General features: G+C 39.5%; 1 protein-coding gene across 1 annotated transcript in view; it reads left to right on the forward strand.

Moving 5' to 3' along the window:
* tmem135.L (transmembrane protein 135 L homeolog) overlaps nt 1-12,474 on the forward strand; it is a 259,711-nt gene extending 247,237 nt beyond the window's left edge. The window contains 6 exon segments of the mRNA NM_001092072.1: nt 2,962-3,129; nt 4,645-4,708; nt 5,376-5,452; nt 6,459-6,557; nt 10,427-10,494; nt 11,802-12,474. Of these exon segments, the coding sequence (NP_001085541.1) occupies nt 2,962-3,129; nt 4,645-4,708; nt 5,376-5,452; nt 6,459-6,557; nt 10,427-10,494; nt 11,802-11,934 (609 nt within the window). The 3' untranslated portion in view covers nt 11,935-12,474.
* Nucleotides 12,475-12,794: the final 320 nt, after the last annotated feature.

Genomic DNA, 12,794 nt, shown 5'->3' on the forward strand with positions numbered 1-12,794 from the left:
TCAAGAAAATATCCTTTGGTAGTATAGAAACAGCTGAACCTGTATCAATCATCAGGTTAATGGAGTGTCCCTTGTCAGTAGAAGCAGTACTGACACTGACAGTGCATATAAACTTGTCTGGAATAAATGTAGCAGCTTTATCCACACTTAATACTGTAACATTTGAAGCAGTTACTTCATGAATATCTTTAGCAGAATTACAGCAGATCTTAGCAAAATGTTCTACTTTTTTGCATTTGCGGCACTGTACAGCTTTTGTAGGACATGTAACATGATTTGCAGTGTGTTGTGTTGAGCCACAGCGGAAGCAGTATTTTTTATTTGTATTTGCTGCACGGTTTTGCAGTGTTGGTGAATCCCTTTCCTTAGCACTGTATTTTGCCTGTGACTGTGCATTATTAGGCCACAGTGCTGGATTCACAGTCTGTACATTCCCAGCAGTTCCCTGACAGAGAGTTTTAGCCTCTGGCACTGCTGTTTCAATTTGGCTAGCAACTGTAATAGCCTTTGCAAGGGTTAAATCCTGCTCTATGAGCAGTCTCTCTCTAATAAGTGTTTTTTCCACTATTTGGTCTCTTAGCATTGCATCTGTTCCCAAAGTCACAGGTAACAACCAGCTCTCTCAAAGCTGCTACAAATTGTTCTGTGGATTCACCATTATGCTGTCCACGTTGGGGAATTTATATCTTTCAGCAACCACATTTACTCTTGGCACGAAAAAGTTCCCCGGGCCACGTCGGACTGGCTCACTGGGAAACCAGGAAAACGCCTGGTGGTCCCAGGTGTCGTGGGCCTCTTGCTTCTAACCATTTGGCCTTTTTCATGGTCATTCCCTATTTCTTTAAGGGGCTTCATAATGGAAGAATAGAGTATAGTATGTAGAGATAAAAGAGTAGGAGAATAAAGAGGATGAGTAAACAGAGGAGGAATAATAGTTTGTTTTCTGGTGGGCCCCTGGCATCCCAGTCCGACACTGTCCCTGGGCCCCCCGACTGCAGGGTCTGCTTCCTCTATAGTTATAGGGCCCTGTGCAGAGCCCCCCCCCCTTGTGAAAACACACCATCTAGACTCCTGAAGAGAGCCCTTGTGTTATTGAAAGGCTTGGGCATCAAACTTGGTTTTGGGCTACTTCTCGCCATTAACTCCCTGGAGTTGATTGCTGAACAGAGGCACATACACTGAAGATCAGCCAGGCCCTGGCTTCAAGTATGTAGCTCATGGTCAGTGATCAGAGTAAGGCCAAGGATGAAAATCTCATGGCCAGACATGAAGGTCTCCAACTCTGCCTTTGGACAGCATGTATGGGGGAGCAGCAACATTTTAGACAGTCTGGATGTTGTGGTTGGGCATGGGCTGGTCGTTCCAGAGGCCCTAGGCTTTAAAGCTTTATGTGAGTGTGCCTTGCACCTTATAATGGAATTTTAATCCTGTACCAGCTTCTATCTGCCAGTCCTATAGGGCAATGAGAAATTTGAATCGGAATTGGTAAATTAGCCCTATGTTATAAACAATAAACTGAGCATTCTGGAACCATTAGCAACAAAGATATGTCTTTCTTTATGACGGACTCTCCCCCTGTTTGAGATCATCATCAGGGAATATGAACAGTACATTTATTTACCATGAAATTGCCCACAGGGAAGTAATAGTTAGCTCATCTTTCGTGGTATCTCCCAGGCAACAGATTATTATAGAAAATAGAATTAGGAAGCAACTAATTTAAGGATTGAATTTTTTGGCCTCCAATTATATACAGGTATGTGATCTGTTATCCAGAATGCTCAGGACCTGCGGTTTTCCAGGTAAGGGATCTTTGCATAATTTGGATATTCATACCTTAAGTCTACTAGAAAATCATGTAAACATTAAATAAACTGGTTTTGCTTCCAATAAGGATTAATTATATTGTAGTTTGGATCAAATACAAGGTACTGTTTTATAATTACAGAGAAAAAGACATGCACACTAAGTTGCAGACATCAAACTTCCACAATCGTCTACTGCTGACATTGTGAAACGTCAACAAGCCAAATGCAAGGCTCAAATTTACAGAAAACGTGGTGCAAGAGAAGTGCACTTTCAGCCTGGATCTTTAGTCAGAATTAAGAAACCAGGAATTCTGAAACAAGGACAATCTTGAAGTGAGACGCCACTTGACTATACCACTTGAAGTGAGACGCCAGCGAGGACCATACACATATGAACTGTCTGATGGACGCATATGGAATGCAAGTCATCTTGCTCCTGTTAGATATGACTTTGGAGAAGCTCCATTTGATGAAGGACATTTTCCTACTCCTGATGTCAACTGCAATAGGCCTGAAGAAAATAAACCTATAAGGCGTACTGAGAGAATCAGAAAACTACCTGCATGGACCAAGGACTATGTGATGTGAATAATGTATATAATTGCTTTAAGATGAATACTGTTTAATTGTTGCTGTTTATTACATTTGTCCAAATGCTTTCCTATAGTGGGAATATGTGGTGTTTATACAAAGGGCCTGTAGGTGTCACTGTGCACAAGAGTTATACTGTGTTTACATAGTACTTTCTATACTGCTTAAAAGTATTAGAGTTGAAGTTACTGTTGAAGTGTAATGGCTGCATGAGCCTGATAATCGAGTACTGTTATACTCCACTCATCCTCGGCTAACAAAACATAACAGAAATCATGTTTTAAAAATTTTGATTATTTGGATAAAATGGAGTCTATGGGAGAAGGCCTTTCCGTAATTCAGAGCTTTCTGGATAATGGGTTTCCGGATAACTGACCCCATACCTGTATATGAACAGGTGTAATTTCTATGCAGATGAGCAGGATATTTTGATGCATTGGGAAGCGAAGAGGCTGCCAGATGTTTGTTAGGTTTGTTCCACCTGTATCTGAAATTACAGAATCCAATGTATGTAGGAAACAAATAGTATTTCATTAATTGAAGAGACATTTCTTGCATCCAGGGCTTTATACGAATGTTTAGCATTGGTTATTTGATCCAGTGCTGCCTTCGCATCCCGTCTACCTTCCGACACCTGTTTACAAAACCTTCACGCTTGCTGTCCCTGTTCTACAATAAGGAGAACTTCCAGCTTGGGGCTTTCCTCGGATCTTTTGTCAGTATTTATAAGGTAAGGATGGGACATCATAATATTACTATTTAATTAATATTAATACCACTAGATCTTTTGATAGCACACCCTTTAGTGCATTTTTACTGTGTGAAGTGTGATGTGATAACAGAGCTACCCTATTTGTAAAGTGCCACTGACCCACTCCTACCTGAGCAGCTCCCAGCAACTCCTGGTACCTTGTGTTCTTCTGTGTAGCAAAGGATCCAGTCACAGAGAGGTGTCTTTGCAGCAATAACTTGTTTATTAACAGGAAACCGTTTGAAATATATACAGTGGCTTTGGATTTTGGATTTGGCCGAACCCCCGAAAGATTCACCCGAATACCAAACTGAATCCGTATCCTAATTTGCATATGCAAAAATGGGATGGGAAGGGGAAACATTTTTTACTTCCTTGTTTTGTGACAAAGAGTCGCACAATTTCCCTCCCCGCCCCGAATTTGCATATGCAAATTAGGTTTCCGATTAGGTTCGGCCAGGCAGAAGGATTCAGCCGAATCATGCTGAAAAAGGCCAAATCTGTGCATAGGGATCCTCAGTCTGGGGTCTTGTCTCTTGGCACCCTACCTGGTCCTCAACTCACCCACTGATGTCCCTACTCTAGTGGTTCACATACCACGGGGTCCTAACCCCACTGTTTCTCCTCGTTGGAGTGGAAGCTGTTCGCTAACTCTCCTGAGCCTTCCTCGTGCTCCTAGAGCCTCTGTAACAAATCACACTATCTGGCCTAATCTTAACATAAACAACTGGACCATGGGTCTGTATCAACCTCCCAGAGAGGTGATGTCCCAGGAAAGACCCTGAGCTCATGGGGCTATACCCCTTTATACTTTCATATGCTGCCACCTAGTGGGCACCATAACTAAACTAAATTAACTGGACCCAGGAAGGGAGACATAACAGTCTGGATGAATTAAAGGACCACTGTAGGCCGGCAAAAATACAAACGGGGAAATGCTTGAGAATATCTAACCCCCAGGGTCCCTATATTTTCTTTTACATTAGAGTGCAGTAGTGTTGCTCATGACTAGATAATTATGGGGATATGACCCATAGGTAGAAGCTGAATTCAGTCTGGCCAGAGTTCACTTGGTCAATAGGCCCATCTAGAGAATTCTAAGCTGCCTCCCTGGCACAGATGCATTGCTGCTTGGAGATAATAGTAATGAGTATTGTATTCCTAGACTGTTTCTTCTTTGCTCTTTATGTGTTCTCAGTTTATTGCAAACTCCTTCAGTCCTTATTTAATACCATCGAATGGCCATACCTCCACAACCATTACGCCTCACCCACCTTTAAAGCATTAAAAGGATAAGGAAGTGGCCAGACAGTATGAGAACAATGTACTTCAAGAGAAGTCTTTATAGATAGGAAGAAATAATTCTTATATTTCCATTTGTCAAACATTAATTTTAGTGATGCTGAAAGAAAGGCAGGCATATGAGTATGTTTGTTGCCAGAAAGACAAATCCATCACAAAATAAAAGTTCTAATTCTTCATCCATTCATCCAGGGTACCAGCTGCTTCTTGCGTTGGGTTCGTAACTTGGACGATGAGCTTCATGCACTTGTAGCAGGTAAGTCCTACATCATAAAAGCAATCTGCACTTACTGTCAGTCTCAATCACATGGGTAATTCACATTGCGTAAGGACAGAGCTCCCCTCTCCTGATGGGCTTACAATCTATTTGCTACAGAGAAAAAAAAAAATTTTCTCAGCATTTCTCAAGCTCACTTGTTTTATTAACCTTATCATTAAGGGGGTTATTTATCAAGGGTTGTTTGTTAGAGGTTTTTGAACCTTGAATGAACTAAACACAAATCGGTTCTTATTTAAGGAACAACTCGAATGGAAAAAACTCGATACTGCGAGTTCGAGTTGTGAATCCCAAGAACTCGAGTTGATTGATCTAATCATTTGAGTTTTCGGGCACAACCTTTGAAAAAAACTTGCACATCATGAAGGCTATTAACATCTTCAATTTATTCAAAGGACCCTGCCATTGACTCCAACATGACCTTGACAGCTTTTAGATGGTGTATTTACAGATTCTAGCTATTTCCAGGGTATAATGAAGCTCGAAAAATTTTATTTTTTTTTAACCTGAAAATGTATTTTGACCAAAAAAAAAAACTCGAAAACTTGAATTTCTGTGGAAAACACAACTCGAACCTTAATAAATCTGCCTCTAAAATAACAAACATTTAGTTTTTGAACACCTGCAATTCCTTTTGTTTCGTCAGGTTTTCTGGCTGGGATATCTATGATGTTTTACAAAAGCACCACCATTTCCATGTACCTAGCATCCAAACTGGTAGAGGTAAGTTTTCCAATTGAGTAAGTTTTCCTTGGGTGAATCCTAATGGCCAAATGGAAAAACAAAAGAAAAAAAAAGTTCACACACAGTAAAGCAGCTGTTTTCTGCAAGAACAAGATCCATATGCTTTGCCTTTATATCCATAGGGATGCAAATGTCTATATATCCATAGGGATGCACATGTTTATATATCCATAGGGATTAATGTGTCTATATATCCATAGGGATGCACATGCCTATATATCCATAGGGATTAAAGTGTCTATATATCCATAGGGATGCATGAGTCTATATATCCATAGGGATTCAGGTGTCTATATATCCATAGGGTTGCACGTGTCTATAAATCCATAGGGATGCACATATATGTCTCTATATCCATGGGGATTCACGTGTCTATATATCCATAGGGATGCACATGTCTATATATCCATAGGGATTCATGTGTCTATATATCCATAGGGATTCACGTGTCTATATATCCATAGGGATTCACCTGTCTATATATCCATAGGGATTCACGTGTCTATATATCCATAGGGATGCACGTGTCTATATATCCAAAGGGATGCACATATATGTCTATATATCAATAGGGATGCATGTGTCTGTATATCCATAGGGATGCACGTGTTTATATATCCATAGGGCTGCAGGGAAGAGCCTCCTAGAAACCGCAAGTCTACTTGAACTCTAATAAAGTAATTACTATAAGCAAACGGTCTCTCCATACAGCAATGCTTTGTCATGTCTCTGTACAAAAGCCTAAGTAGGAGCATCAGGAATGGTATTTATGTAAATAACTCATAGGGCAATATGGAAATGAAACAAAAATCTCTTGCCTGTGACGTAATGTCGGTGATTGGAATTCGTTTTAATCAGAGTCTATACACAGTTTTATTTCCCAGAAAGAGACAAAATAACAAAAATTACCGATATCCTTTTTTGTGTTTTCAGCGATCCTTTGACAAATCTGTCCTTTCTGATTCAGTTTGTCCTCTTTCTGCAGACAATGTACTTCAAAGGCATCGAGGCCGGAAAATGCCCTTATTTCCCGCATGCGGATAGTGTTATCTACGCGGTTTCTACGGCAGTCTGTTTCCACGCTGTAAGTATTCTATTAACATCAAGTCATGTCCAGTATCTTCTCTTTCTTTATCAAGTATGTCCAACCAGCAGGACTCCAGTTAGTCAGCACGACACTCAATTAACTTCTCTTGGTAGTGCACGTTCTCCAATGGCCACTTCCTATCGGTATATAATATAAAGACTGGTTGAAACAGCAACACAAAATATTTTCAATTGAAATACCTTTATTGCACTCTTAGGGCATTACAGCAACATTTCATGTGGTTTTATCAAGCTAACTGCCACATATTAACAGCCCACTTTATACCCGTAAACATCATCTAGTGGTAATTAGCGTACAATTAGACAATTTGATGGATTCACTGGTCAAAATGGTGATCTGAGGTTGGTGACTGGATGTCGAGAGCCTGTACACCTCCATCCCGCATGATGTGGGGTCTCACTAGAGTTACTAAAGGATGACACTTTGGATGGAGCTCAGAAAAATTGTTGTACAGTGCTTGGAACTTCTTCTTCATAATAATCAGTTTCAATTTGAAGAAGATTTTTATGTACAGATTTGTGGCACGGAAATGGGGTCCAGCGTGGCCCCGGCATACGCAAACGCAACCAATTTGAAATGAGATTTGTATATACAAATGAGTAATTTGAAAATACATTCTGAAAAAATAGATGCGTTACATCGATGATGTGTTTGCGTTTTGGTCTGGGCCACTTTGGACAGTTGAAACATTTGTCCAAGACATTAATAGGGCCCTAACATATATGAAGTTTTCTCTGTATACACATTTTGATGAGATCTCATTCCTTGATACAAAAGTATATAAACATGAGGGTAGTTTGCTAACTGATTTGTATGTTCAGCCCACGGACTGCAATCTGCTGCTCCACTATAGATCATTTCACCCGGCACAATTAAAGAGGGCCTTACCTAAGTCTCAACTCAGCAGAGTAAAGTGGATTGCGACCTCTAGTGAGACAGCGGAAGAAAGACTAACGGAAATGTGCGGCAAGTTTCGTGATAGAGGCTTTCCAGATAACCTCCTTAAAATGCAACAAGAGGAGGTTAATAGACAAGATAGAATAGGAATGTTTAGAAAAAAGCCAAAAAATAGAGAAAATCATGTTACGTTTATGACACAATACAATACATTAAAGGGATACTGTCATGGGAAAAAAATTTTTTTTCCAAAATGAATCAGTTAATAGTGCTGCTCCAGCAGAATTCTGCACTGAAACATTTCTCAAAAGAGCAAACAGATTTTTTTATATTCAATTTTGAAATCTGACATGGGGCTAGACATATTGTCAATTTCCCAGCTGCCCCGAGTCATGTGACTTGTGCTCTGATAAACTTCAATCACTCTTTACTGCTGTACTGTAAGTTTGAGTGATATCACCCCCTCCCTCCCCCCCCCCAGCAGCCTAACAAAAGAACAATGGGAAGGTAACCAGATAACAGCTCCCTAACACAAGATAACAGCTGCCTGGTAGATCTAAGAACAACACTCAATAGTAAAAACCCATGTCCCACTGAGACACATTCAGTTACATTGAGAAGGAAAAACAGCAGCCTGCCAGAAAGCATTTCTCTCCTAAAGTGCAGGCACAAGTCACATGACCAGGGGCAGCTGGGAAATTGACAAAATGTCTAGCCCCATGTCAGATTTCGAAATTGAATATAAAAAAATCTGTTTGCTCTTTTGAGAAATGGATTTCAGTGCAGAATTCTGCTGGAGTAGCACTATTAACTGATTCATTTTGAAAAAAACATGTTTTCCCATACACGTTGTGTATCATTTGACACATTAAACACTAAGGGGTCCATCCCCTTTTTGTATTCATTTCTGTGCGCCGTTACCTCGTTTGTTGTTCCCAGTGGATTCAGGGGAGAGCCGTCTCCCTAGAGGACTGAGCACCAGATTCTGAAATTGAGGAGGTCCATCGAGTGTGTACACACTTTTCTATTACCAGCATTTGATAGACCCCCAGTTATATGAATCACAGACAAAAATAAAAAAACATCATCACTCGGTCTAAACCACGATGTGGCCTTGACCAGCTGCTACAAACACCCTTGTGCCTGTGCTCTCTCTTATACACAATCTGGAGTTGACCAGCTGCTATAAATGATAAAAAGCCAATATTTGTACACAAAAAGGAGAAAGATTGTTTTTAAAAAAATCACAAAAAATAAGGTGTTAGTACCAGACTTTGGATAAAATATGTCAGCTCATGTGCCACGTCAAGGCCCCTCATTGTATGTGAGTCCTACACTTTCCTTTAGCATTCTAAGTTTGTAGAACTTTTGGGTACTTTCCCCTGTTATAACTGTAGTTGCTGTTCAAATGTGCAACAGGGGGAACATAACAACAGGTATGGGACCTGTTATCCAGAATGCTCGGGACCTGGGACTTTTCGGGGTAACTGATCTTTCCTTAATTTGGATCTTCATACTTTAAGTCTACTAGAAAATCATTTACACTAATTAAACCCAATAGGCTGGTTTTGCTTCTGTAGCGCTATAGTAAACTGACTTGTGCTAGGGCAGTTTTAGCTACTTTCCTTGGTGGGCTGAGACCACAGATGAGCTCTCTTTCTCAGGGGTAAGCCCTCGCAACGGTGTGGAGGCAAGGGTGTAGTGTAACTGTAACCTGATGCGATAGCACAATAATGGGCGCCAGTAGTTCTTTAACGGTTGAACATAGAACTGTATTTATTGAACAATAGCACATAGATCATTCAGCACATTGATCCACAATGGAGTATAGAACATAAACAGCAGCATAAAGGAAGCATATACTCACAGCACGTATAGGCTGAATCCCCAAGGGCTAGGGAATATACAGCAGAGAGTAAGTTGACAGCATGTGATGGGTATTGCCCGGTTTTCAGGATATCTTCCAGTGGCAGACTAGGGGAACTCCTGACATCCCTATCTCAACACTTGGTTCCCTACTCTGGGTCAGTAATACCCTGGGATCTTAATCCCTCTAATCTCCTCGGCGGAGCCTTGAGCTGCTCAACTAAATAACCTCTCTATCACTCCTAGAGCGATCTATAAAACGAGTATAGCTGTCCAATTACTAGGGCCAAGGCGCCTAGGGTCAGCACTACCCATTCCCTTCCAGCCTGCTTGGTTGGGCTAAAGCAATGGACCCAGACCTCATGGTTCCTAAACCTTTTATACTCTGGCACAGTGCCATCTAGTGTACACTGTGTGAACTGCAGGGGTTCCATAAGCACAAGGTCCCCATAAGGACCCACTAAGGTGTCCATATTACTAGGGATGTGCCTGTCTGTAAAGTGTAAGGGTGTCTAAGATTTTCACATCCTTACACTTCCAATAAGGATTAATTATATCTTAGTACAAGCGACTGTTTTATTATTACAGAGAAAAGGGGAATACTTTTTAAAATGAAAGGATCAGACCATGGGGTATATGTATCAAAGAGTGAAGTTAAAGATCTCCACTGTCCTCTACAGTGAAATTCCACCACTCTCCATTCATTTCTATTGGTTTTTAAAGACGTATTTATCAAAGGATGAACTTTCACTTTCACCCATTGATAAATACTCTTTTAAAAATCCCATAGAAATAAATGGAGAGTGGCGGAATTTCACTGTAGAGGACTGTGTGATCTCTAACTTCACTCTTTGTTAAATATAACCCCATATTTCATGTATTAGTGGGTTCCTGCATGAAACAAAACTAGAGCAATTAGCAGAAAACTAACTTGCCTTGTTCATCTCCATTCATTTTTTTTTTAGTTTTTGAATTATTTGCTGTGCCGACTGGGCACTGCCTCATATTTGCTTGTTGTTTCCTTATTATACAAATTTGAAATTTACAGAAAATAAACTGCTTTTCACCCTCGTTAAAAACAGGCCGTTATGGAAGTCCAGAATTTGAGACCATCCTACTGGAAATTTCTGCAGAGGCTGACAAAGGGCAGGTATGAAGCTTCTTTTGGTTTATCTGTCTGGTTTATCTGTCATTTAGAAATAAATACAAGACATGTGCCATAAATCAGTTTTAAAAGTTAGATGTATTTGTAAGAGGGAATGTTGTAAATGGAGAAACAAAGTCAGTTAAACTTGAGCTGCAATCGGAAAAACACAATTGTCTAAAGGTCACTAGATGAAGAACTTGGTCTGGGCTTAAATCACGTTGTTTTATACATTTTCAATGAGTGTTTCAAACTTTTCTAAAAAATTCGAAAACATTTTGCAAATTAACTTCCATTAATCTGTAGAAGTTCTATCGTTTTTAGGTGCTTAGAGTGTTTTTGAGTTTTCCATTGATGCATCTCAATTTTTTAATTTAACTCAAGTTTAAAAAATTCAGATTCCAAAAAAAGAAAAAATCAAGATCTGTCATCATTTTCTCAAATGGCGCCAAAAATTTGAATCCTAATTTTATAAAATTTCCCCTTAAGTATAAGAGGGTTATTTATCAAAATCCAAATTTATCTAATTATTTTCTGGAATATACTCCGACCAAATCAGCACGGATTATTTCCCGTTGTATATCAATACATTTTCCAGAAAAATGTCAGTGTAGGAAAAATTCGAAAGAAAATTGCACGAAAATTTCTGATCATACGTATTTTTCTGATCTTCCCGAAAACTCAAATTTTTTTTGATTTTTGCCCGAAAACCATGAAATCTTCAAATTATTGCACAAAACCCAGAGCAGATCAGGATATCTTTGGGACTTCTCCTATTGACTTATAAACAACCTCGGCAGGTCTGAGATGCCGGATTGTCAGATTCTGACTTTTTCCATCCTCGGGGTATAATAAATCAAGAAAAATTAGGGGGGGGTTTTTTCCACTAAAATTTGGATCTTATAGTAAAAAAACCTAGAATTTTTCAAGTTTTTGGCATTCGGACCCCGTAAGTGTTCATCACAGGTCTGGTCCATCTCCCCTTCTGCAGACACGAGAGACATTTCTTTCAGATGAGATTTTTTGCCTTCCTCTGGGTCAGCTTAATGTTTGGAAGGATATACTTGAAAAAAAAGATTAACCTGATGGACAGATATCATTTTTAGGCATGTAACTACCATCAAATTTAAGGAAATTAGATTGCTTTAGGTGCAATTAAGTTATGGACCTTCAGTCCAAGAGAACTGCTGGTGGGTCATTCATTGGTGGGTTCAAAAATGGGTTTGAAGTCACCTTTTGTGGTGAACCTTCACTGTCTTAATTAGAAGTGGACTTCTCTTAAAATACATTCTTTTTTTTCCTTTCATTATTAGGTTTGCACTGATGAACAGAAAAGCCTTAGATGTTTTTGACTCTGAAGCATCTAAAAACTTCAACAAATTTGTCCCTAAACTGGATCCAAGGTTCTGCATTGTAAAGCCGGAGCTGCCTCTTGACTTCTCCTGAGATCTGTTCATTTTTAGGATCTGAAGCCTCTTGATCATCGAGACAAAGAAATTAAGAAGCTCCGAGGCTTCTGTCAAGTATTAACTAATTTACCCTGACCAATCCAAACATGGCTTGATTCTTGCTGAACCCCCATCCCATCGATTGATTTATAGAACGATTCAATTGGATGAACAGTAGTGACGGTGATGACAAGGCTGACGTCACTCAGAAACACTGACCATTGTGAATGTTTCTGTGTGTTGGTGTCTTGGTCGCCAGTTAATGATATACTCTAATTTAACAGAGTAATTTATGACATAGACTGAAGATTGTATTGATAATTGAACTAATAGCAATGCTAACCTCTAAAAATCTCTTAATTTGCCCCTCTGTAAAATGGGAGCATGTGTGCAACATCCAGCTGTATGTACAACCCCAACATTGGATCCTGATCTGTCATAATTCGGTTTTAAATACCTTCAATTATAGATATGGAGGGAACACATTTTGGGATTTAATTTTTTGGTTTATGTATTCAAATTAAAATGTGAAAAAAAATGTTGGTGAGTTCTGTTTCAGTATAGAAAGATCTACATTTTGGCACTATAATGTTTTCAAGAACATCAAGCAAACGCCTAATCAGATATAATGCTTTACGGTTTAAGAATTTCCGTATCAGTTATTGAACTGTTTTGTTTACAACGTGAAATATCAGACCTATAAAAGCAAATTCAACCCATATCTGCCTCTGGGAAGCTGACCACGCACAGTAATAGCTACTGGTTCAGCCTTAGTGTTAAACAACTGGATCTGTGACTTAAGAATCTCTATCGATTGCTGAACTGTTTTGTTTACAGAGTGAAAAGACAGCCTCCATT

This window comes from Xenopus laevis, chromosome 2L, assembly GCF_017654675.1.
Source record: "Xenopus laevis strain J_2021 chromosome 2L, Xenopus_laevis_v10.1, whole genome shotgun sequence".
Classification (NCBI taxonomy): Eukaryota; Metazoa; Chordata; class Amphibia; order Anura; family Pipidae; genus Xenopus; species Xenopus laevis.